The sequence below is a fragment of the Hemibagrus wyckioides genome, unplaced genomic scaffold (genome assembly GCF_019097595.1).
Source record: "Hemibagrus wyckioides isolate EC202008001 unplaced genomic scaffold, SWU_Hwy_1.0 Contig31, whole genome shotgun sequence".
Lineage (NCBI taxonomy): Eukaryota > Metazoa > Chordata > Actinopteri > Siluriformes > Bagridae > Hemibagrus > Hemibagrus wyckioides.
In genome coordinates this window covers 21,987-49,244 of record NW_026690793.1, presented here as the reverse complement: position 1 = coordinate 49,244, position 27,258 = coordinate 21,987, and the positions used below count along the sequence as shown (strand labels likewise).

At 36.4% G+C, this 27,258-nt stretch overlaps 3 non-coding genes and 1 gene segment (V, D, J or C); 2 read left to right on the top strand and 2 right to left on the bottom strand.

The window, feature by feature from the left end:
* The first annotated feature begins 8,337 nt into the window (after positions 1-8,337).
* On the top strand, positions 8,338-8,409 carry trnap-ugg (transfer RNA proline (anticodon UGG)). The gene has a single exon. It is a non-coding gene; the product is annotated as a tRNA-Pro (tRNA).
* Positions 8,410-20,996: 12,587 nt separating this feature from the next.
* On the top strand, positions 20,997-24,167 carry LOC131350302 (T cell receptor alpha variable 12-3-like). The segment is given in 3 exon segments: positions 20,997-21,036; positions 21,191-21,534; positions 24,069-24,167. Coding segments are annotated over 3 exon segments (483 nt in total).
* Positions 24,118-24,199, bottom strand: trnal-aag (transfer RNA leucine (anticodon AAG)). The gene has a single exon. It is a non-coding gene; the product is annotated as a tRNA-Leu (tRNA).
* A 453-nt stretch (positions 24,200-24,652) lies between these two features.
* Positions 24,653-24,734, bottom strand: trnas-gcu (transfer RNA serine (anticodon GCU)). Its single transcript has one exon. It is a non-coding gene; the product is annotated as a tRNA-Ser (tRNA).
* Positions 24,735-27,258: the final 2,524 nt, after the last annotated feature.

Sequence of the window (27,258 nt, the reverse complement as noted above, 5' to 3'; positions counted from 1 at the left end):
TCAGTGATTCAGATCACTGCTGTTTAGGCCAGCAGAGAAGGCCTTGCTGGCACTGATGGCCCACCACTGGTTTAGATACTTTAGAAACTATTTTGGATTGGAATATTCCAGATGTAGATGCAGACACCACTGATTACTTTTTAACATTTTATTTCTGTACCACTTATCTGATCTATTCTCAGGTCAAAGGGAGCCTGTGCCTATCTCAGGCATCATCGGGCATCAAGGCAGGATACACCCTGGACAGAGTGCCAATTCATCGCAGGGTGCACACACACACTCATTTACACACTACAGAACTCCAATCAGCCTAGAAGCATGTCTTTGGGAGGAAACTGTAGCACCCGCAGGAAACCCACCAAGCAACATGCAAACTCTACACACACACACAGTGAGCAGGAGCAAGACTTGAACCCAGGACACATGGAGATGGACGCGTGGAAGTGTGAGGCGAACGTGCTAACCACTAAGCTGCCTGATTGCAAACATATAATGTGTAATTAATTTAAAACTTGTTTAATTTTTATATTATGGTTTAACAATTGTATAATTATCATTAGAATAATTACATTTGTTTAATTATATTGTTGCTATTATCTGTATATTACAAATAGTTCCTGCTTTGGGTTTGCTTAAAATATATATAGGTCCTTTAACTACAGTTGAATGTAAATCCTGGATTTATCTGTAAGAATCAACAATCTGTCAGCAACATTGGTGACACTGTCATGTGATGCTGTGGGTGGAGCTTCATAAAATGAACATATTATAGTACAGAAAGAATATTTCCATTCAGCTAAGACCATTCATGGTATAAAAAACGCTAATAAACTAAGGTGCACAAAATCACAGAAAATAATGAATCTGATTATGATTTACTGATGTAAAGTTTTGTTATTTATTTTATATGGTGTTTATTTAGATTTTTTTGTTTGTTTATTTTAAATCCTAAACTTTTACACATGCAACCATCAATTGGCTTGCACTTCACCTAGCATTATCCTGTCATCATGCATTATCAGTGTCATCAGATTTTATAAACACTACAGTTGACTAGAACTGGATCATTCATTACTGCATTGGTTTGTTTTGGTATTCAGTGTGAGAACATTTGAAGAAAAGACTAAGAATCATTTCATAAAAGTATGTTGGTTTAAAATATTATGTTGAGATTCATAATCAAGCATCTAAGTAAAATTATCTAAAGGCAGTTGTGTGTGTTTAATCCCCTGATAGGACAGAAAGTATATCATGTGAATATAAAGCATTTCTCAGTGGCCAATTTAGTTTAGTTGTTGAGTTTTACAACCGTGTTCAACATCTGTTTCCTTTTAGTTTTCCCTTATTATTTATTTTTTCTGCTTTGTATTAAGTAATGTAAAGAAAATATAAAAAAACAAAGATACAGTGACAAACCCAGCAGTATTTGAGAGAGAAATTGATGACACCCCAAACTGTAAATACAATTTAAATATAAGGTCTAATAAAAATTAAAAATCCAATATATGTGTGGCTGTATGACCTTTTTGCAGGGCTTTATTTATTAGTGTGTTAAGGTTTTTCTCTTCAGTGAACACTAGATGGCGCAGTCACTTATCTTATTGTGGGTCTAGAACTAGGGCACCACACAACCTGCTCACATTCTCTGAGATGATGGAAGCTACTTTTCACAGTAAAACCTTTGTGACATAGAGTATACTTGTTCTTCTATCATACATACTGCTGATATAATATCCTAACCCCTGCCCTGGTTACTCTTAGTGCCTAAGATAATTTCAGAGATACCATTCTGATTAAACAACACAACTGTCCACTTAACACTAAACTGTCATAAGAATAAATACTCATCTAATGTCATTTCTTTGACAAGCAAAAGCACCTTCTGTGTCAGAAACACTGAAAACTGGAAACTTATCTGTAAATCTGCCTTTACTCTTCTTTCTCTTCTTCTGATGCTATCATGAATACAGGAAAGTTTTATTTTTCAGATTTACAACAAAACTTGGTTTCCTACTTTCAGTATGTGTTTACTTAAATGTCCTCTGGACAGGTTCCCCATATGAGGCTGAATGTAAATCCAGGATGTTTCAGTAAGAATCAACAATCTGACAACAACATTGGTGACACTGTCATGTGATTCTGTGGGGTGGAGCAATTTTGAAGCTTTATGGTGTTAACATATTAGATTACAGAAAGATCTCCACTATTTTCACTGAGCTAAGACCAGTCATCATGTTCACTGTTATATTCATGTATCTGTGGCTTTCACTAGGTGAGTTAACATTGACTTTTTGTTATTGCAGAAATATTAACTATATTATATTAAATATTAGTCTGTGTGGTGATGCAGTGTGAAAATGCAGAGTGTGGGTCTGACTTAAGTATTTCCTGTTGATTATTTAAAGGTTAAAAACATTATGATCTCTTCTCTATGACAGGTGACTCCATGGCAGATTCAATAGAGCCAGATTTCCCTCATAAAGCTGTAGATGAAGGTGATGATGTTACTCTGTCCTGCAAATACAAAACAAGCTTTCCTACAGGAAACAACCTGCACTGGTACAAGCAATATCCAAAATCTAAACCTGAGTTCCTTCTTAATGTTGACCAAAAAGGAGATCTAATTTCCAACACTGACCCAAGAAAGTCTGCTAAAGTTGATGATGAACAAGTGGATCTGATCATCTCCTCTGCTGCTGTATCAGACTCTGCTCTATACTACTGTGCTGTGCAGCCCACAGTGACAGGAAATCCAGCTGCACTGTACAAAAACTGTACAGTGTTTATCTTGAATGCAGTAAATCCATATGTATAATACTGAAACTGTATATTGTGGCCATTAATAACAACAATTTAAACCTCATCAGAATGAGATAATCCCCAAAACAAAGGAATATGGTTCAGGAATTAGACCTTTTGTTGCTTCTGTTGCAGTGCGTCTGATGTAAAGTTTTGTTGCTTTATTATATATGGTGTGTAGTTTGATTTGTTTGTTTTGAAGCGTAATCTTTTACAGATGAAACCACTGACTGGCCTGAGCTTCACCTGACATCTTGTCAGTCTTATTATATTGTATTTTGTAATCATATTTTCAAACAATTAAGTAGAACTGTCTCATTTATTAGTACATTGTTTTTTCTACACTTTTGCACAGTGCTCAGTGTGAGAGAATTTGAAGAAAAGACTAATTTAATAAAATTAAGTTGGTTTCAAATTATGATTCATGATCAGGCTTCTAAGTAAATGTATCTAAAGGGAATTGTGGCTAATTCAGTGGAGTTGATGCTCCACATCTGTTTTCTTCCATTAATAATGTTGTTTTTTGTGGAAAAGAAAATGCAAAATGACAAATCTAGAGGTATTTGAGAGATAAATATATGGGGGTTATGAAGATATCTCAAAGTATCTTAATATATAAAATTATTAATCCAGAGCATATGTAAGTGGGTGTCTGGAAAAACATGCCAGATGTTGCTGTGGCTTCTGTTTCTACTGTATTTTGACACCTCCATGTACATATTTCAACAAAACTATGTCTAAATGTTTTTATTTTCTATAGAATCATGCCTAGGCTGTTTGCCTGCAGAGTAAAAGTTGAATAAAGAGACAAACATGGCAGTAAAAACAGCAAAGCTGCTTATGGACTTGTAAACCTTGCTATCTGAGGCAGAGCACAAACTACAAGAATAAATCACTGACTCTTTTACACTACACAATTGTACACATCTGACCACTTAAGACTAAACTGTAATAAGAATAAATACTCATCTAACGTCATTTCTGTGACAAACAAAAGCACCTGCTGTTTCAGAAACACTGAACTCATCTGAAACTCTGCCTTTATTGTTCTTTCACTTCTGATGCTATCTTGAGTACAGGTACATTTTATATTTTCTATTTAACTCCCTGTAACCTTGTGTGGTTGTTAGGGCTGAGCATTAAGGGGTTAATTAAAGTTTGTAAAAATATTTCTTCCTTATTCTCAAATAAACCTTATTTTCTTCCTTAGTGGTTCTGACAATATGCTGCCTTCTGCTGCACACATGACCCACAGAGGAAGACAAACAAACACAACAAATTTATACACACAAAACCAATAAATACCACTGCAACATACATTTAATCCAGTAAAACTGTCTTAGATAGAATTTCACAGAACAATGAGGCAATGGAACTGAGAAATGGTATTAGTGAATCCAAGGATTCTTAGAACCACATTTTATTATTAATGCAAAAACATTTCTACAGATTTATATAAACAGTATACAGTATAGAACAGTTATCATGAATATACATAAATACAAGTAGGTGGAGCTAGAGGTGGAGATGTACATCAAATAGTAACACTGACATTCATTTCTAAAGCTAGAGGTTTGAACTAAACACTCAGGAAAACAATGTTGTTCCTCTTCGTGGTGTTTTTCACTCTTTCTGATGTTGGTAAGTCATATACACTGCACACAAAATATTATTTTTCAATAACTCTAATTAAGAAGACACAATTTTTCATGTGAAATGTGTCATTTATGATTAAAATATCACAATATTGTTGTAATGTTTTTATAGCAGAGGCTGCTGACAATAACATTAAACCAGATCAAACCAATGTATTTTCAATGGAAGGCAGCAACATCTCACTGTCCTGCACATATACTGGATCAGTTTACAGTCTCCACTGGTATCGACAAAAAGCTGGATCAAGACCCGAGTTTCTGCTGCTGATTCTTGAACGCACTGAAACTGTCATAAAGGCTCAACCACCTCATCCACGATTGTCCATAAAACAAGATAAAACGAATAAGAAAGTGGATCTGATCATCTCCTCTGCTGCTGTATCAGACTCTGCTCTATACTACTGTGCTCTGGAGCCCACAGTGACAGGAAATCCAGCTGCACTGTACAAAAACTTTCACACAGTTTTGTTATATTGAAAGCAGTTCTGTCAATGCTTTACAGAAAGTTACATGTCCTTTTGGGGGATTCTCTGTTTCTCTACTGGTCAGGGTCATGGTTAATAAGAAGTCACACATAAGGTGAGAAAACACCCTGAATGGGATGTCAGTCCTTTGCAGAGCTCCATACACAAACTCTTTCACACAAAGGGGAAATTTCTCCTAGCAAATTCCTACTCTCATTTTTTTTGGAGGTGATGCAAAACTGCACACAAACTGACAGTGAACTAAACTCATCATCAAACTGGGGATCCTGAAGCTGTGATGCAGTAACACTACCTGCTGTTCAGTGTGAGAAAAAAATCATTTCATAAAAGTATGTTGGTATAAATATTATGGAAAAGGAAAGGAAATGAAAATGGAAATTGTGTATTAACATTTGTATTTTCAGTTAAATGGATGTACAATGTCTGCCAAATTTTAAATGGATCAGCAAAAATCCATTCACAGTTGCATTTCCCAGGTCTTAAGTGTTACGACCCTGACCTGTGGAAACAGCACTTACTCTTCCCTGCACCACCTTCCATTCACAAACCTGTGCTCCACCTCAGTCCTGCCTCCACATATGGCTTTCATGGAGGAGGTGAGAGGAAGAAACCCTTTCTCTCCAAAAAAACATGGCAGCATCTTAACAAATTTGGGAACAATATTTTTTTGGACTGATGGTTAATCATTATTCATAGTTTCATGTTTGGTGAAGGTCAAACAGAGTTTATCACAACAAACACCTCATACCAAGTGTCATGTTGGTGGAGGGGTGAGGATTCGGTTGTTTTGCAGCCACAGGCTCTAGAAAACTTTTAATCATTTGGACATTGATGATCTCCACTTTATATTAGAATATTCTTGAGACAAATGTAAGACTGTCCATGAGCTTATGTTGTGCTGAAACTGGGTCATATTAAAGGACAATAATCACAAGCACACCAGCAAATTTGTCTCTTTAAGGATGCTGAATCTGAGGACTTGTTTTTGTCTAGGTTAATGTCAGAAATACAGATAAAAAAGAAAAAGACGGGTTATTCTTGTGTTCTGATATGCTGAAATGCTGTAATGATTCCAAATGAATCTATGAATTGAAACTGTGAACTATTCCCAGCGTGGTGAGCAATACTTTTGTTTTAAAATATATTGATGGTTCTTGATGTAAACAATGTATATGTCTATTTAAATTCAGCTCCTGCAGATGGCAGTACATGACATGAAAATACTCTAGAACTGAACCTGATTGGACCTGGACACAACAGAACCATGTGGAGTGTTAAAGTAGCCATGAACATTAAACCTGAACAAAGCTTCAGCACAGATACATGGTGTGTGGAGTGCAATCCGACTGAAACACTTGAATTACTGCAGAATCTTGAGCTTAATACAAGATGCTTATGTATTTGTGCACATGCTCTCAAACACCACCTTGTTAGGGGTTTTATATTGTTATAATTTGGTGTTTTGTTTAGACTTTAAGGGTGTACTATAAATCTGCTGAAGAATTTAATTTCGCAATAAGAATTGTTTGTAATTGCAACAATATATTTTGTAGATTAGAAAAGGTTTAAGTTCATAGAAATAGGAAATACAGGAAGTAAATATATGAATCTTTTGCTCATTATATTCTTTTAGAACATGTGTGTGTATTTTACATAAAGTGGCAAATCCTGCACTCTGATTGGTTAAAACAGAGGGAAGCTACAGTTGAGGCTTTGTACACAAGAAATGCTTAGATGCTTCACTGAAGACAGAGTAGAAGGAAACTTGACATTTACAGTAACATAAAAAGGAAACTTTCAGAAAAACAGAGGAAATTAAAACATGATGGTTTTATGTATGTTTCTGTTTTTACCATGTTCATAGGTAAGCTTATATTTTATTTATCCCCATATATCATGTTTAAATGTTTTATAACTAGTAAAGAAATGTTTCCATGTGTGAGTGTTTTAGATTGTAAGCATGTACTGTATGTATACTGTATAATATAAAATGATAATATTCTGAAATAAATGTCCTCTTCAGGTGAGAGCACACAGGACAGCATTACTCCAACATCTTCTGCTGTCTATGGTAAAGAGGAGCAAGCAGTTACACTCTCCTGTGATTATAAATACACTGTTTCTATAAACAATCTACAGTGGTATCGACAATATTCCAATGCAGCACCAGAATTCCTCGTTCTATTGACGGAATCGGGAGGGAATCAGACAGGTGATACTCCTCATCCTCATTTGCCTGCTAAAGTTCATGAGAGTCTGAAGCGTGTGGATTTGGAGATCTCGCCTGCTTCAGTATCAGACTCTGCACTGTACTACTGCGTCTTGCAGCCCACAGTGACAGGAAAGTCAACTTCACTGTCCAAAAACCTACAGAGACCTCAAACATGAAAGTGTTAAAGAATCACAATAAGAAGAAAAGACTGGAAGCTATGCATAACATCAGCATTCTGATTATTGATCCAATAGAAATGTATGTATATAACCATATATGAATACTTTATTTGAATTGAATAGACAAAACATTCTAAGTGAATCCAAATACAGATAGAAAAGTTAGGTGTGTGTTTGAAGAAGCCACATGTTCACTCCCTCTGCAGTATTAAGTGCAGTTCTCATAAACAATAGTGGCAGGTTTGATGGTTTATTTACTTAATGACAGTGTAAAGATCACATGCTGGAATTTGATTCTGTTCTAGGAATAAAAATGTGGATATTGTACAACTCTTTTGACAAGCAGCTGATTTGATTTATTTTTATTTATTTGTTTGTTTGTTTGTTTGTTTGTTTTACTGAGAATGAGATTTAATGTGTTCATCATGTGTGTCTTTGCAGGGTCTTTAATATATTTTTGAGAATTACAGGATACCTGAAAGTATGTATAACTAAGAATAAGAACTCTTACCAAACCATACCCCACCAGCCACCTGAGTTTCTTTAGCAACCAGCTAATTCAATTTTATTACCAACTGGAATCATTTGTAAACTTACTGCAAATGTCACAGAAACTACTTGAAGCCTCATAATATTCACCAAGCTATACTGGAGCAACAGTACAGTTTCCAGCAAAGAAGCTACAATCCTGTAAACTTGACCTATACTGAAACCTCCACCTGACACTAAAGCAAGCTTGTTCTACAAGAATTGATTTTGATCTTCATGTCCACCGAGATTAATGACATATTTGGCCCAATGGCAAGAGCTGCTTACTTGGTTCACACTTAGCGTCTGGATTCCAAAAAGGTTCGAATCCCACAGGAGCCCTCGCTTTATTGTTAACTTGACTTTGTGTAACCGAGTTCCTTTTACTCGGACCCCAGTCCATATGAACTGGAAGGTCATACAGTTACAGAGTACAGTGAACCTTCATTGGCGCACATCAAGCAGAACAGGGACAACCTGGCTCGTTGGTCTAGGGGTATGATTCTCGCTTTGGGTGCGAGAGGTCCCGGGTTCAAATCCCGGACGAGCCCCGGTTCTACATGGAAGAGAGTGGTTGGGACAAATCTAATGGAAACTTGCCCTGCTGGCTTGGTCCTCACTTGGAAGCTTGTTTCTCCAGAGGTCCAAGAAGGTTCAAATCCCACTGTAATTACCTCTGAAAATTAGAGCTCCAACCTGGAGCCTATCTCTGGAATACAAGGAGCAGGATGGAGAATGTCACACTTTGTGGAGACATGAACTTCTGAAATATTAATATAATAGAGTACAGAAAGACCTCAGACTATTGTCATTTTACTAACACCATTCATCATGTTCACTGTTATATTCATGTGTCTGTGGCTTTCATTAGGTAAGTTATCATTGATCTTTTCAGAAAGGAGATAATAAATTAATGATTAATTAGCCTGTGTGATGTTAAGAAAAAATAGAATATGAGTTATATAACTCAAAACTATTTGCTGTTTGAAAAAGCAAGGTGTGAAACGGAGCAGCCGGCGTTGACACCAGTTGCCAAAACCTGGGAGCTATTTCAGCACCTGGGTCTGGGGGCTCCGGTACCATGTGAGCTCGTTTTTTTTTTTTTTGCAGCCAGGCAGCCAGCTAATGGCAACTCTTAAGCACATTTGCAGAAAGCACAGGAGCCACAACCCCTGTAAAGCCTTTGTGGTGCCAGAGCCCACAACCACTGCCTTGAAAAGGCTCAGCTGGCAGCAGGGGGATTTGAACACACACCTCCAAAGAGACTGGAGCCTAAATCCAGCGCCTTAGACCACTCAGCCACGCTACCCGAGGGCTCGGTACATATAGACCTCTGTGGAGAGCACACTGACATACTGTCTGGGTGTGTGGTACACAGGCTGCACAGATAAGGACAGACAAACTGTGCAGAGGGTGAAAAACAGCTCAAAAAATCATCGGCTGAACTCTGCCCTCCCTGGATGACATGTCCAGGTCCCGCTGCTTCAGCAAAATCAAGGCCATCACAGGAGACTCCTCACATCCTGCTCATCACTTGTTTGACCTGTTGCCATCTGGGGGGCGCTTCAGGTCAACAAAGTCTCACACCACCAGACTTACAAACAGCTTCTTCCCCTGGGTCATTCGGACTGCAAACAATCACTGCACACACACACACACATTCTACCTAATAAAATGTGCAATTCCACTGTGCACTTTAATCTGTCTTTGAACTGAGTACAAGTTATAACTTAATATTGGCTTTGCACAAATTAGATTTCAAGCAAATATATAACTGGGAACATTTTGTTGCAGCTTTATGAATGTTTTGCTTATATTGCAGTAGCCCTTTAAAAAAGGGTACAAGTATGCATATGTATGAAAGGAGAGTCCATAACCTGAGGTACTGATTTATTGAGAAGGGTTCAGTAAATTAATTCTATTTTTACATATGTTTCTTTATTGACATGCACAACCAATTATTACAACATTATTACAACAATACTAATTCTAACAAAGTCCTGAATATGTACAATATGGCTATATTTGTGGACACCTAACCATCACACCAGTATGTGGGCATTCTCCAAACTGCTGCACAATTGTAGGATGTCTTTATATTCTTACAAAAACATGTTCCAGCTCAATGAAGATGTTTATTACAAGTTTGGTGTGGAATAAAATGAGTTACCTGCACACAGCCCTGACCTCAAACCCACTCAACACTTTTGGGATGAATTAGAATTCTGACTGCACCCCAAGCCACACATGCCTGATGTTTTAGGGCTGTATGGACACATGGACATACAGTATCTCACAAAAGTGAGTACACCCCTCACAGTTTTGTAAATATTTTATTATATCTTTTCATGTGACAACACTGAAGAAACGACACTCTGCTCCAATGTAAAGTAGTGAGTGTACAGCCTGTATAACAGTGTAAATTTGCTGTCCCCTCAAAATAACTCAACACACAGCCATTAATGTCTAAACCATTAGCAACAAAAGTGAATACACTCCTAAGTGGAAATGACCAAATTGGGCCCAAAGTGTCAATATTTTGTGTGGCCACCATTATTTTCCAGCATTGCCTTAACCCTCTTGGGCATGGAGTTCACCAGAGCTACAGGTTGCCATATATTTACAAAAATGTGAGGGGTGTACTCACTTTTGTGAGATACTGTATATTGGCACTTACTGAACAATCATCTAATTTTTAATATTATTAGTGTATATTTTGCAACAAGTTTGAAGTAATATCTAAATAAAGCTAGTCTAAGTAGATTGGGTGAGCAAATGGCTGTGTGTGTGTGTGTGTGTGTGTGTGAAAGAGAGAGAGAGAGAGAGAAAGAGAAACAATTATTTTTTTCAATTATATTTCTGCACATATATAAATTTGGTAAGTTAATAAACAATTTTTTTGGTGTTAAGGCTTTCTCTTCAGTGAACACAAGATGGCGCAGTCACTTATCTTAATGTTGGTCAAGAACCAGAGCACCACACAACCTGCTCACATTCTCTGAGACATAGAGTTTACTTGTTCTTCTATCATACATACTGCTGATATAATATCCTAACCCCTGCCCTGGTTACTCTTAGTGCCTAAGCTAATTTCAGAGATACCATTCTGATTAAACAACACAACTGTCCACTTAACACTAAACTGTCATAAGAATAAATAATCATCTAATGTCATTTCTTTGACACCTGCTGTGTCAGAAACATTAAAAACTAGAAACTTATATGTGAATGTGCCTTTATTCTTCTTTCTCTTCTTCTGATGCTATTGTGAGTACAGGAAAGTTTTATTTTTCAGATTTAACTGTTAGAGCTGAGAAATAAGGGATTAATTCAATCTTAATTACCAAGGGAAAATACTCATTTCTTCCTCATTCTTAAATAAATCATATTCTCTTCCACTTAGTGATTCTAACATTAATCTGCCTGCTGGTGTTTACACAAACTTTCTCTAATTTAGAGATATCACTAACATATGTAAAATAACAATAACATAAATACATTAATTTCCTACTTTCAGTATGTGTTTACTTAAATGTGCTCTGGACAGGTTTCCCATATGAGGCTGAATGTAAAGCCAGGATGTTTCAGTAAGAATCAACAATAAACAATCTGACAACAACATTGGTGACACTGTCATGTGATGCTGTGGGGTGGAGCAATTTTGAAGCTTTATGGTGTTAACATATTAGATTACAGAAAGATCTCCACTATTTTCACTGAGCTAAGACCAGTCATCATGTTCACTGTTATATTCATGTGTCTGTGGCTTTCACTAGGTGAGTTAACATTGACTTTTTGTTATTACAGAAATATTAACTATATTATATTAAATATTAGTCTGTGTGGTGATGCAGTGTGAAAATGCAGAGTGTGGGTCTGACTTAAGTATTTCCTGTTGATTATTAAAAGTTTAAGAACATTATGATCTCTTCTCTATGACAGGTGACTCCATGGCAGATTCAATAGAGTCAGATTTCCCTCATAAAGCTGTAGATGAAGGTGATGATGTTGTTCTGTCCTGCAAATACAAACCAAGCTTTACAGGAAACTACCTGCACTGGTACAGGCAATATCCAAAATCTAAACCTGAGTTCCTTCTTATTGTTGACCAAAAAGGAAATCTAATTTCCAACACTGACCCAAGAATGTCTGCTAAAGTTGATGATAAAACTAAACAAGTGGATCTGATCATCTCCTCTGCTGCTGTATCAGACTCTGCTCTATACTACTGTGCTCTGGCGCCCACAGTGACAGGAAATCCAGCTGCACTGTACAAAAACTTTCACACAGTTTTGTTATATTGAAAGCAGTTCTGCTGATGATGTTGAGCTGCTATTTACATGCTATTTTTGGCGAATTCTGTCTCTCTTGCAATTTATAAAGGGTTCATAAATATATTATAGTTTGACAAATGTTGGATTATTAGGAGATAGCTAATTGTTTTTTAAGCTTCATTAACCACTTTATCCTGTTCAGAGATCTATAGCTTTTCTTGGCAACACTGGAAATGAGGGAAACCTGAGCTCACATTTCGAACTGGGGACCATTGAACTGTGAGGCAGCAATACTATCTGATGTCTTTGTCTGACAGTTCATCAGTGCCTGAAAAGTAAAAAATTAGTTAAATATTTTGCATTCATTAATGGTATAATATTTGGTTTAGAGATGGATTATTAATATAACTTTTAAAAGTAGCTTTTCCTTATTTTGGTATTCAATCTTCTTGGGTATTTCTTTAGATGCTCTGATGAGTCTACATGCAGAAAGATGAAGAAGAGGCTTAAAGCCATGTAAAAACAACAATCCACAGGTTAAAAAAATACATGACTGTTGGCATCACAGTGATGACAGTTTTTATGGTGCATCACATAGAATCTTATCTGAGCCAGAAAATCCCAGAAGTGTCTCAATTTCATGTAGAGATAGGAGAGCAGACCCCTCTCTATCATCCTCATCATTACATTCAGGGAAATATTGATAGCATCATGTGAAACTATTCAGCTGTTTAATATTAAACTGCACTCCGTGTCAGAGCAGAAGACTCTATGGAAGATAATGAAAACCACTAGAAAGATGATTAGGGTCTATCTATCCACCATTGAGGATCCTTACCAGAAAATATATACAACTTTGTGGATGTTGCCTCCGAGCCTCTTCCAGACACTTTACTCAGATAGTCAGGTATACATCTTTATACACTGATGATACTATTCCATATTCCTTGATAACCTGGAAATAAAAAGTAAAAGCTTGGTTCAATCATCACAGCAGAATTTTACAATATACAATATACCAGTATAGGCCCTGCATTTCAGACCTAGTCATTTGTATTGATGTGCTCTGTGTAGAAAAAAAAGAGTAATGTAATTAACAAATGAATCAAATAGGAAAACGTTTTCATTATTTTCATTGTCTGTACCACTTATCCAATCTATCCTCAGGTCACAGGGAGCCTGTACCTAACTCAGGAATCAAGGCAGGATACACCCTGGATGGAGTGCCAGCCAATCGCAGGGCACGCACACAACGGGCAATTTAGAGACTCCAATCAGCCTAGATAATAATAACTTTAGCTAGCTTAGTAAATGACAGTGTAAAGTTCACATGCCTGAAATACCCAAAAATGTTACACCATTCCATTTGATGAAGAGTTATTTCTGTGTTTATTGTGCTTGAGATCTGACGTGTTCAATATATGTTTCTGTGCAGGTTTACTTTGGTCTTGAGTCTTGAATAATAAGAATGTCTCCTAGTTTGATGACCCAGTGTGTTTTTGACATTGATTGAAATACTTCAGCACTTAATTGCTGTGGGTTTTGGGAATATGTCTGTTACCCTCTGAGACCCTGCATCTGTGGAATCTGTAAAAGAAAGCAAGTCTGTTTAGGAAACTTCTAAGTGATATTTTTGTTTCAGGCCCCAAGACACAAATAAGCCTAATCATATTTGATAATAAATCTGTATTACTGTTAATAATTAGGGGTGAATCAATACTACACTGTGAACTCACAAACATTGCCCCAATGTATATATATTGAATTTACAACAACATAAGATTTAATGATGATTTAATGTTTATAGAATAGATTGAGTGTTTTCATTAATAAAAATGATATGCTGTCAGTATTTGTTTACTATGTGCTTAGGACAGGTTCCTCATTCAAGGTTGACTAGAACTCATTCATTATTACAGTGCTTTTTTCTATTGTTTTGCACAGTGTTCAGTTTTGGCAAAATAAATAAAAACAGTAAAGCTGGCAAAATAAGTAAAAACAGTAAAGCTGCTTACAGACTTGGAAACCTTGCTATGTGAGGCAGAACACAAACTACAAGAATTAATCACTGACCCTTTCATTCTACACAATTCTACACATCTGACCACTTAAGACTAAACTGTAATAAAAATAAATACAAATCTAATGTCATTTCTGTGACAATCAAAAGCACCTGCTGTGTCAGAAACACTGAACTCATCTGAAACTCTGCTTTTATTGTTCTTTCACTTCTGATGCTATCTTGAGTACAGGAACATTTTATATTTTCTATTTAACTCCCTGTAACATTGTGTGTTTGTTAGGACTGAGCATTAAGGGATAAATTAAAGTAAAAAAAAAAAAACGTCTTCCTTATTCTCAAGTATAGTGGTTCTAACAATAAGCTCCCTTCTGCTGCACACATGACACACAGAGGAAGGAAAACAGACAAAACCAATTTCAACACAAAACCAATAAATACCACTGCAACATTTAATTCATTAAAACTATCTTAGATAGAATTTTACAGAATGATCAAGAAATGGAAAATGTAGGAACAAGCAAACTTTCACACAGTTTTGTTATATTGAAAGCAGCTTTACCAATGCTTTAGAGAAAGTTCCATGCCCTTTTGGGGGATTCTCTCTTTCTCTCTTCTGGTGATTGTCATGTATTTTGGAGGTGATGCAAAACTGCACACAAACTGACAGTGACCTGAACTCATCATCAAACTGGGGATCCTGAAGCTGTGATGCAGCAACACTACCTGCTGTGTCACTGTGCTATCACACTGTTAAAATCCTTCTGCTTAAAGTGTTTTCTTGTAGTGTGGTGTTGTGTCATTGTTATTATAAAGAAAGATTTCTACCCTCATGGTACAATTCCATATTGACTGATAACAAGTGCACTAAAGACAAGGCTCAGGTCAATCCTCATAGCAGAATTCCACAATGCCAGTGGACTCATGATCCTCTCTGTTCTGTCTGGAGTAATTACACTGCAGATGAAGGGCATTTTATTGTCTAAGTGTCGTAACTTCACATATATAATAGTCAAACTAATCAGTAAACCAATTCCTTGTATTTTTAAACAAGTAACTAGAACCGTCTTATTCTTTAGTGCATTGTTGTCTTCTGCTCTTTTGCAGTGTTCAGTGTGAGAAAGTCTGAAGAAGAGAAATGTTTCATAAAAGAATGTTAGTTTAAAATATAATGTTGTGATTCATGATCAAGCATAAGAAAATTTATCTAAAGGGAATTCTGTGTGTTGTGAATACAATTAAATTCTAAGGTCAAATATAAAAATATTAATCCAGAGCATACATGTGTGACCTATGACCTGTTGCAGGGTTTTATTTATTAGTTTTTTCTCTTCAGTGAACACAAGATGGCGCAGTCACTTATCTTATTGTGCCTCATCAACTAGAGCACCACACAACCTGCTCACATTATTTGATATGATGAAAGCTACTTTTCACAGTAAAACCTTTGTGACATTCTTCAATCATACAAAAATCAACAAAAGCACCTGCTGTGTGAGAAACACTGAAAACTGGAAACTTATCCGTAAATCTGCCTTTACTCTTCTTTCTCTTCTTCTCTTGATATCATAAGGAAAGTTTTATTTTTTTAGATTTAATTGTTAGAGCTGAGCATTAAGGGAATACATTAATTTCCTCCTTTCAGTATGTGTCTTAAATGTGCTCTGGACAGGTTCCCCATATGAGGCTGAATGTAAAGCCAGGATGTTTCAGTAAGAATCAACAATCTGACAACAACATTGGTGACACTGTCATGTGATGCTGTGGGGTGGAGCAATTTTGAAGCTTTATGGTGTTAACATATTAGATTACAGAAAGATCTCCACTATTTTCACTGAGCTAAGACCAGTCATCATGTTCACTGTTATATTCATGTATCTGTGGCTTTCACTAGGTGAGTTAACACTGACTTTTTGTTATTACAGAAATATTAACTACATTATATTAAATATTAGTCTGTGTGGTGATGCAGTGTGAAAATGCAGAGTGTGGGTCTGACTTAAGTATTTCCTGTTGATTATTTAAAGTTTAAGAACATTATGTTCTCTTCTCTATGACAGGTGACTCCATGGCAGATTCAATAGAGCCAGATTTCCCTCATAAAGCTGTAGATGAAGGTGATGATGTTACTCTGTCCTGCACATATAAAAAAAGTGGTGGAACAGACTACCTGTACTGGTACAGACAATATCCAAAATCTAAACCTGAGTTCCTTCTTAATGTTGACCAGAAAGGAAATCTAATTTCCAACACTGACCCAAGAATGACCGCTAACGTTAAAGATGAACAAGTGGATCTGATCATCTCCTCTGCTGCTGTATCAGACTCTGCTCTATACTACTGTGCTCTGGCGCCCACAGTGACAGGAAATCCAGCTGCACTGTACAAAAACTTTCACACAGTTTTGTTATATGGAAATCTATTATCTACTGATCATTTTGAATTTACATGCCATGTTTGGAGGAATTCTGTCTCTAATGTGATTTATAAAGAGTATATTTATAAATCACATTAGATTTTTGACACATGTATTATTAGGAGACAGTATTTTCAGACACAAATCTATCACTTGTGAGCCTCAGTGATGAATCTCTGCTCCTCTGCTGGTCTGATCATGGAGACAGTCTTGGATGCACATTACAGAGTATTGTGACTAGCTCTGTACCAAGCTGTTTCTCGTGTTTCTCTGTCTGATTGCTGTTGTGGTTTTGATCTCATTTTGTTTCATCGGTTTTCTGAGTCAGTCTAGTGTTTTTTGGATTAGTTTGCATCGCAGTTCATCTTTATGGTTCTCTGACCTTTCTGCCGGTCCCTGATTACGTTTACCTTGCCTGTGGTTTTGCATTATATTAATAAACTGCACATGGATCCTACTCACCCGGTGTCTGGAGGTTTGTTACAGCCATGCAGCCCACAGAGACACAAAACTCAAACAGACTGTACAAAAGTCAAGCTTGATTTTTTTCTCAGCAGGGGGAGATGTTTATCTGTTTCATTCAAATACAGGCTTCTTTCTTATTTCTCAAACTTCACTGTTTATTTGCTTTAAATATCAACAATGATCCTCTTACATATGTTGTTAATACTTATTGGATGAACAATCAGAGAAGAAATCTTTTAAAAATAAATGTTAATCTTTAATCAAAAATAATTATTTCTGCTAAGGTTCATGCTGTTATTCCCCTGATGCAATAAAAATGTAAAACAAAGTTAAATATCAATGTCTTTAAATAATTTAAATTGCTGAGTTTTAATGTAACACTAGTGAACTAAAGACTTCACTCTTCATTATTTGGCAGCTTATAAAATAGCACTTGATCCAGCACTGATATTAAGGGAAACACTTGAATTACCACAGATACTTAAAAGAGCATTGAGCTTAATACAAGATGCTTATAAATTGTATTAGGGATTTTATATTATTATAATTTTATGGGGGATTTTTAAAATTGTATCAGTCATTGCAGTGCCTCTGGTGTTTTGTTTAGACTCTAAGGGTGTACTATAAATGTGCTGAAGAATTTAATTTCACAATAAGAATTGTTTGATTAAAAAAGATTATTGAAGTAATGCATTACTTCAAGCCAAGTATATGCAAATGTAATTAAGTAACAATACAGTAACACTTCATTAGTAATTATTAATGTGATATAATCAATTCTAATGAAATTAAATTAGTAATTATTATGTCCTTAGTAATAAATTGTCCTGTTTTCCACTTTACTATACTGTTCCAGATCATCATTAACTCTTGATTAACACCACAGGTATTATTAATATGCCGTCATTATGCAAAATCTTCTTCTTTTTAGACAAATCCTCTAATAAATACATTTGATGAATGCATATTTATTGTCCACATAATAAAGTGACAAGCAAAGCAACATTCATAAGTGATTAATAACATTTGGAGTTTATACAATGCTACATGATAATATTGTCTTTTGAGTTTTCTTTGCTGTGAAAAGTCATATTTTTAACTTGCATTCTTTGAGATATAACCACAACACAATAAAGAGTATAGAAAGCCTTACAGTGTTGTAATTGCAACAATATATTTTGTAGATTAGAAAATGTTTACTTTATAGAAATAGGAAGTGTAGTAAGTAAATATACAAATCTTTTAATCATTAAATTCTTTTAGAACATGTGTGTGTATTTTACATAATGTGGCAAATCCTGCACTCTGATTGGTTAAAACAGAGGGAAGCTACAGTTGAGGCTTTGTACACAAGAAATGCTTAGATGCTTCACTGAAGACAGAGTAGAAGGAAACTTGACATTTACAATAACATAAAAAGGAAACTTTCAGAAGAACAGAGGAAATTAAAACATGATGGTTTTCTGTATGTTTCTGTTTTTTTTTTTACCATGTTCATAGATAAGCTTATATTTTAATTTATTTTTTTTTAAATAATGTATATTTATTTAAATAGTAAAGAAATGTTTCCATGCGTGAGTGTTTTAGTGTGAGGGTTTAATATTATAATATTCTGAAATAAATGTCCTCTTCAGGTGAGAGCACACAGGACAGCATTACTCCAACATCTTCTGCTGTCTATGGTAAAGAGGAGCAAGCAGTTACACTCTCCTGTGATTATAAATACACTGTTTCTATGAACAATCTACAGTGGTATCAACAATATTCCAATGCAGCACCAGAATTCCTCGTTCTCATTTGTCTGCTAAAGTTTATAAGAGTCTGATAAGAGTTTGTGGATTTGAAGATCTCGCCTACTTCAGTATCAGACTCTGCACTGTACTACTGGATCATATATTAGTGATCCAGGATTCTATCCTTAACACATAAATTAAAAATAATTTTAAATCAAGAGACATAACACATCTCTAACTCTAAGATATGTTTAAGAGGTGAAGTCAGATGCAACTCATCAGTTAACCGCAGACACAAACAACATTTGTCATAACACATGCAGCTGGTGGGGGAAAAAAGGAAAATAGCACCTACACAAGAATCATAGTATATTCACAAACATCATGCTATTTTAATGACAATAACGGAATAATTTTATCAAATGATGTGGCATAGTATGTGCAATTAAAAACTCCACCTTTTCTGGATAATTTTACATGTATATATATATATATATATATATATATATATATATATATATATATATATATATATATATATATATACATGTTAAATTATCCAGAAAAGGTAGAGTTTTTAATTAAATTAATTAAATTTAATTAATTAGTTAAAATAAATTTTTAACCATCATCATCATTTTGCTTGCAGCCAATTTAATTTTACTGTTTGATATCTCTTTTAAAAGGAGCACCCACAGTACAGATTGCTCTTGACAAGCAAAACAAAGCAAAACAGACAATTATGATATAATTATAAGCAGAAGATTCTTCACCTTTAGGAAAAGTTTGACTCTCTGACAAATGACAGAAATGATCTCTGACTAGACGACATTAAGTAACAGGGTTGTGAACTTTCTTTCACATTGTGTGGTGTTATTTGATAACTTAGTTGGAAAGTACAGAGTCATGTGCCACAGTGATATTGAAGGGTAGTGACCCGAAACATGAGCAGTGTAACTGTTGAAGGATTTAAAGCCAGCAGACCTGATTAACATAGACCCAGTAGTTAAAAGTAACACAGCCACATTTAAGACTAAAACACGGAAAAATAATGAATGTTATGTTGTGTTCAAAGGAGCAGAGCCCTGGACCCGTGTCACCCAGCGCACATACTAATACTACAGTGGGATCGGAAGAGAAATGAATGGAGAAAGATACAAAATGGGTTGAGATGAAATTACTGGTGTTTATGATTAGTGTGTTCTTCTATGTTCAATAAAGAGGATCAGATTAAATGATAAAAGTAATCCAGTGTCATCCATCATGTGCAGATTCATATGGCAAATTATATAAATAATGTGAAATGTATGTGAATTATTCCCACATGAATTTATAAAAGTCACAGCATAGTTAAAGTTAGCTCTTTATTAGTTTGTGATTAGTACATGCCTTAGTTCAGATTTAAGCAAGTGTTAATTTAGGTTTTTTTTTTCCTCATTGTCTTTACCTCTAATCCGATCTATCATCAGGTCACAGGGAGCCTGTGCCTATCTCAGGCATAAAGGCAGGATACACCCTGGACAGAGTGCCAACCCATCACAGGGCACACACACTACTTCCAATTTAGAGACTCCAATCAGCCTAGAAGTATGTCTTTAGACTATGGGAGGAAACCCACCAAGCACGGAGAGATGGACATGCAAACTCCACACACAGTGAGTGGGAGCGAGACGTGAACCCAGGACACTGGCGGTGTGAGGGGAACAAGCTAACCACTAAGCCATTAAGCTTAGCTCATGATTATGTATGTACTGTTACTGTAAATTATTACAATAAAAATAAAATGGATTAAACATGACAACTACACACAATCACACTCAATTCTGAAGTCATGATTTATCATGTTACATAATTTTGCAGAATGTGGCACAAATGGCACCAAATGACAGCAGCAACAACAGAAGCTTTTTTAAAATTGTGATTTAATGTTTGTATAATAATTATTTCAATAATTACATGATTAAACTTTATTATAGTGATTATTGCAGTTCATTATCAGTTCCTGCTTTTAGTTTAGCTTTTTGTGTTTGTTTAAAATAGATTTAGGACATGTTCCCCATGTGAGACTGAATGTAAAGCCAGAATGCTTCAGTAAGAATCAAGAATCTTTCAGTAACATTAGTGACACTGTCATGTGAGTGATGCTGTGGGGTGGAGCTTCATGAATCCTGATGATGTTAACATATCAGTGTACAGAAAGAACAGTTTCCTTCAGCTAAGATCATTCATCATGTTCACTGTTATATTCATGTGTCTGTGGCTTTCACTGGGTGAGTAAACATTTTTCTTATTGCAAAAATAATATGTTCTGAATCAAGGATGAACACATGTGTTTTTAAAAAGTAGTAAATTGTGAGTATAATTTATGTAATACCTTATTATTAAATTATTTAGAAAAAATACAATATGTTCTCTTTATGACAGGTGACTCCATGGCAGATCCAACAGAGCCACTTTTTACTCATAAAGTTGTAGATGAAGGTGATGATGTTACTCTGTCCTGCAGCTACAAAGACTTCAGTGGTAACATATATAATGTGCAGTGGTACAGGCAATATATGAACTCTAAACCTGAGTATCTTCTTTATGTTACTCCAAGTGGAGATCTAAGTTCCCCCATCCCCCATGGAATGTCTGCTAAAGTTCATGATGATAAACAAGTGGATCTGATCATCTCCTCTGCTGCTGTATCAGACTCTGCTCTATACTACTGTGCTCTGGCGCCCACAGTGACAGGAAATCCAGCTGCACTGTACAAAAACTTTTTTGTTATGTTGAAAGCAGTTATGCCAATAAGAAATTTACATGGGGAAAATATACATGGCTTTTTGGGGAAAACTTTCCCTTTTGTTCTCATTATTTATAATAAGTTTATATTATTGACACATTTCATTCATTCATTCATTCATTCATTCATCTGTAACTATTTTATTTAATCTTTTCTAGGAGCAAAGTGGATATTGGCAAAGCATTCAAAACTCTACACAGCAACCTGAGTTTAAAATCAATAAGAATTTACAATGCTTTTAAAATAAAATACACTTTTATTTATAGAGCCATCATGCTATAGCTCACACAGCATCACTTTGCTGGATCATAAAACAATAGTAAGTTAATTCATTTTTAAATGACTAACACTATTTTTTATTAGATTATTATTATTATTATTATTATTATTATTATTATTATTATTATTATTTTCTACATTGTTATTCAAACAATCAAAACTTATATAATAAAGCAGCTGAGGCTCTGTACACGTTCAGAAGTTGAATAAAGTTCTGCAAATTGTTATTATTCTCCTTCCTCCACAAGATGGCGTAATCTTATTGTTGGCCATGTTTTAAGCCTCTTGTCACATCCTTCAGAGCTGACTTCTTGGATTATAAGTACAATAATATATAATATATATAAGTATAATAATATATGCTATACATAATCTTCTGTTCTTTTATATATAAGCATTGCATGATTTGTGATCTTACTGCAGTCTAGAAACAATCTTTGGAGAATCAGTAAAAACCATCAAAAGAATCCCTTGTCATTGGTTTGCCTTAATTAAGAAAGAAAACTGAAATTGCAGAACGCCTATACACACAATTTCTATTCTATATTCCTTGATAACCTGGAAATAAAAAGTAAAAGCTTGGTTCAATCATCACAGCAGAATTTTACAATATACAATATACCAACACTATATCATGGAAGGCAGCACTGAATCTTTTGAGTTTGTTGCAGTGAACAACAACAAGTTCACCACCACTGGCTTGAAGAGGCAAAAACTAACACCATGTATTACAGTGTTACAGAGAAAAAATCCTTTATAAATATATGAAGTGCAAAGTTTAAATACTCTTTTTGATGACTCAAGCCTCTTTTTGTCTGTGAACATTTCTTTGTGTCTTAAGGTTTTTCTCCTTGATGAACACAAAGATGGTGAACTCAGTTATCTTATGATGGGCCGAATACTAGAGCACCATATAAACCTGCACATTCTTTTCACATACTTTTCACAATAAACCCTCTGTGATATAGGCTCTACCTCTACTTCTATCAAACATACTGCACAAATATTATCTTAACCCCTGCCATGGTTCATCTCAGTAGTAGATAATTTCAGATATACCAGCTCACATAAAACAACTGTCCACTTTAGACTAAACTGTGTTTTTAAATCTCTAGTGCAGTTGTACTAATGTTGTATTTTTCATATGTAACTACCTTTAACCTTGTGTTGTTAGAGTCTTCCAGTCCACCTCACTCCTGAATGTAAAGCCACACTGCTGACACTGTCATGTGATGCTGTGGGGTGGAGCTTCATGAACCTTTATGATGTTAACATTTGCAAGAAATTTGACAAAAAAAATTGTTTTCATTCAAAAAATAAATTCAATAAATCCTGGATTCAAATGTAAGAATCAACAATCAGCCCTGTCATGTGATACTGCAGGGTGGAGCTTCAAGAAGCTTTATGAAGATCCAGAGAGCAAAAGGAAAACAAACTTGGTACTTCTTTGGATGTCTTTGGATCTTGATTATAGCTGTTAATAAGCACTTGAGTAATTCTCAGTCTTGAACAGTAAGCTTACAAGTATCAGCTTTCTAAAGATACCCTGGTTATATACCCTGGTTTGGGGATGCACTCCCTTCACATAATGCAGGGCTGTTCCCGCCGGTGGGCTTGCCGACTCCTAAGGGTTAAACAGCAAACAGATTATTTTTGGGTTAGATTTGTATTATTTTCATAGGAAATCCTTGGACAGTTTAATGTTTTTTTTGTATTTCTTTAAATATTTCATAATTTTCCTATTTATTTCTTATTTTTCTATACTACTTGCTATGCTCTTCATTGTATTATATTTCAGTGCACTGTTGTTGAGAAGAGCACCCACAGTTTTGTTGTACTCCTTATGTGCAAAGACAATAAAATTTATTCTATTCTATTCTATTCTATTCTATTCTATTCTATTCTATTCTATTCTATTCTACATCAGAAGCATGGCTTTGGTTGGAGCACAATTTCATTTCATTGTCTGTACTGCTTATCTGATCTATACTCAGGTCACGGGGAGCCTGTGCCTATCTCAGGCGTCATTGGGCATCAAGGCTGGATACACGCTGGACGGAGTGTTGGAGCACGATGTTATAGTTACTTAGAGGTTATAGGTTTTTATCAGAAATAAACAGAAATAAAGCCGATAGATAGTCGTGCAGTGTGAAAACAATGGTGACCCAAAAACTTTGAAAATCTTGCAGTGTGAACTCAGCATTAAGGCCTCACGCTTAACCGCACCCCCTGAAGGTGGGGGTGAAGGAACAACCTTCTGCTGTTGTCGACCCAAAAGTTCACCTGGCAGCGGTGGGATTCGGACCCACGCCCCCGAAGAGACTGGAGCCTTAATCCAGCGCCTTGGACCACTCGGCCATGCTACCCATGCCCTTGGAGAGTTGGGGGGCTGTGGTCAAGGGAGGCCTGCCAGGTCGGGAAAGAGAGGCACTCTGGCAGGCGGTCGCAATGCCACGCATGCTTCCATTACCAGACGTGATTCAAGATTCAAACCAAGGAAAGGTTTTGCAAAGTGGATTGACAGCCTTAGGCTCTTGTTGACAAGGTTTGCTGATATGAACTTGCATCCCAGTCTGTTGCAATCAAGGTGCACGATCCGTGCCGCTGTCTTCGGGACTGCGCACTGCATTGATCTGCATGGATCTCCAGTGACGACCTGTCAGCCTTACAGCATCTGTGTCCAACCAACATGGAAATATAGCCCATGGCTGCAAAACACTTAGACCCAGGACTAGCTTTACTCGCTCCCCTCTAGCATGGTCTTGCAGATCAGGTACAAAGCATTCTGTATGCAAAGAGGAGGTTAAAGGGCACACAAGCGATGAGGATGGGATTCGAACCCACGCGTGCAGAGCACAATGGATTAGCAGTCCATCGCCTTAACCTCTCGGCCACCTCATCAGGTACAGGTACAGCACCCACGGCCGAATGTCCACAGAGATGGCGACAATTCCGTAGTGGAGCGCCATAACCCAACACGTTTAAACAAGCCTGTTCCCAAAGCAACTGGAGCCCATCCCACGTGGATTAGCAGTCTGTCTCCTTAACCTCTTGGCGTCCTAGGTCACCCACATGACCTTACACCTCAGTGCACCTGGCACTTGCACTCCATTGCCCAAACCTCTTGGCCACCACTTCTTATGTCAATTTTTTATTCTTGGTTGAATTGTTGTTTTGTTGGTAGCTCGTAACCATGGTAAAGGCACGACTGATGCGGCTCACACACGGAAACCGTGTTTTGCGTACCGTTCTGTGGTTGTTTGGACTTGCTGTTTGAAAAAGCAAGGTGTGAAACAGAGCAGCGTTCAAAGCCAGGTGTTGACACCAGTTGCCCAAACCTGGGAGCTATTTCAGCACCCGGGTCTGGGGGCTCCGGGACGGTGTGAGCATGCTCGGTTTTTTTTTTTGCATCTAGGCAGCCTGCTAACGTCAACTCTTAAGCACATTTGCAGAAGGCACAGGAGCCACAACCCCTGTAAAGCCTTTGTGGTGCCAGAGCCCACAACCACTGCCTTGAAAAGACTCAGCTAGCAGCAGGATTTAAACCCCTGCCTCCAAAGAGACTGGAGTCTAAATCCAGTGCCTTAGACCACATGGCCACGCTACCCGAGGGCTCAAACTTTATAGACCTCTGTGGAGAGCACACTGACATACTGTCTGGGTGTGTGGTACGCAGGCTGCACAGATGAGGACAGACAAACTGTGCAGAGGGTGAAAAACAGCTCAAAAAATCATCGGCTGCCCTCTGCCCTCCCTGGATGACATGTCCGGGTCCCGCTGCCTCAGCAAAATCAAGGCCATCACAGGAGACTCCTCACATCCTGCTCATCACTTGTTTGACCTGTTGCCATCTGGGGGGCGCTTCAGGTCAACAAAGTCTCACACCACCAGACTTACAAACAGCTTCTTCCCCTGGGCCATTCGGACTGCAAACAATCACTGAACACACACACACATTCTACCTAATAAAATGTGCAATTCTACTGTGCACTTTAATCTGTCTGTGAATTGAGTACAAGTTATAACTGAATATTGGCTTTGCACAAATTAGATTTCAAGCAAATATATAACTGGGAACATTTTGTTGCAGCTTTATGAATGTTCTGCTTATATTGCAGTAGCCCTTTAAAAAAAGGTACAAGTATGCATATGTATGAAAGGAGAGTCCATAACCTGAGGTACTGAGATATTGAGAAGGGTTCAGTAAATTAATTCTATTCTATTTTTACATATATTTCTTTATTGACATGCACAACCAATTATTAGAACATTATTACAATGGGCATGGAGTTCACCAGAGCTACAGGTTGCCATATATTTACAAAAATGTGAGGGGTGTACTCACTTTTGTGAGATACTGTATATTGCCACTTACTGAACAATCATCTAATTTTTAATATTATTAGTGAATATTTTGCAACAAGTTTGAAGTAATATCTAAATAAAGCTAGACTAAGTAGATTGATAGATAATGTTAAATTGCCCCTAGGTGTGAATGGGTGAGCAAATGGCTGTGTGTGTGTGTGTGTGTGTTTGTGTGTGTGTGTGTGTGTGTGTGTGTGTGTGTGTGAAAGAGAGAGAGAGAGAGAGAGAGAGAGATAAACAATTATTATTTTTTTCAATTATATTTCTGCACATATTTGGTAAGTTCAAAAACAATTTTTTTTGGTGTTAAGGTTTTTCTCTTCAGTGAACACAAGATGGCGCAGTCACTTATCTTAATGTTGGTCTAGAACTAGAGCACCACACAACCTGCTCACATTCTCTGAGACATAGAGTATACTTGTTCTTCTATCATACATACTGCTGATATAATATCCTAACCCCTGCCCTGGTTACTCTTAGTGCCTAAGCTAATTTCAGAGATATCATTCTGATTAAACAACACAACTGTCCACTTAACACTAAACTGTCATAAGAATAAATTCTCATCTAATGTCATTTCTTTGGCACCTGCTGTGTCAGAAACATTAAAAACTAGAAACTTATATGTAAATGTGCCTTTATTCTTCTTTCTCTTCTTCTGATGCTACTGTGAGTACAGGAAAGTTTTATTTTTCAGATTTAACTGTTAGAGCTGAGAAATAAGGGATTAATTCAACCTTAATTACCAAGGGAAAATACTCATTTCTTCCTCATTCTTAAATAAATCATATTCTCTTCCACTTAGTGTTTATAACATTTATCTGCTGCTGGTGTTTACACAAACTTTCTCTAATTTAGAGATATCACTAACATATGTAAAATAACATGAATACATTAATTTCCTGCTTTCAGTATGTGTTTACTTAAATGTGCTCTGGACAGGTTTCCCATATGAGGCTGAATGTAAAGCCAGGATGTTTCAGTAAGAATCAACAATCTGACAACAACATTGGTGACACTGTCATGTGATGCTGTGGGGTGGAGCAATTTTGAAGCTTTA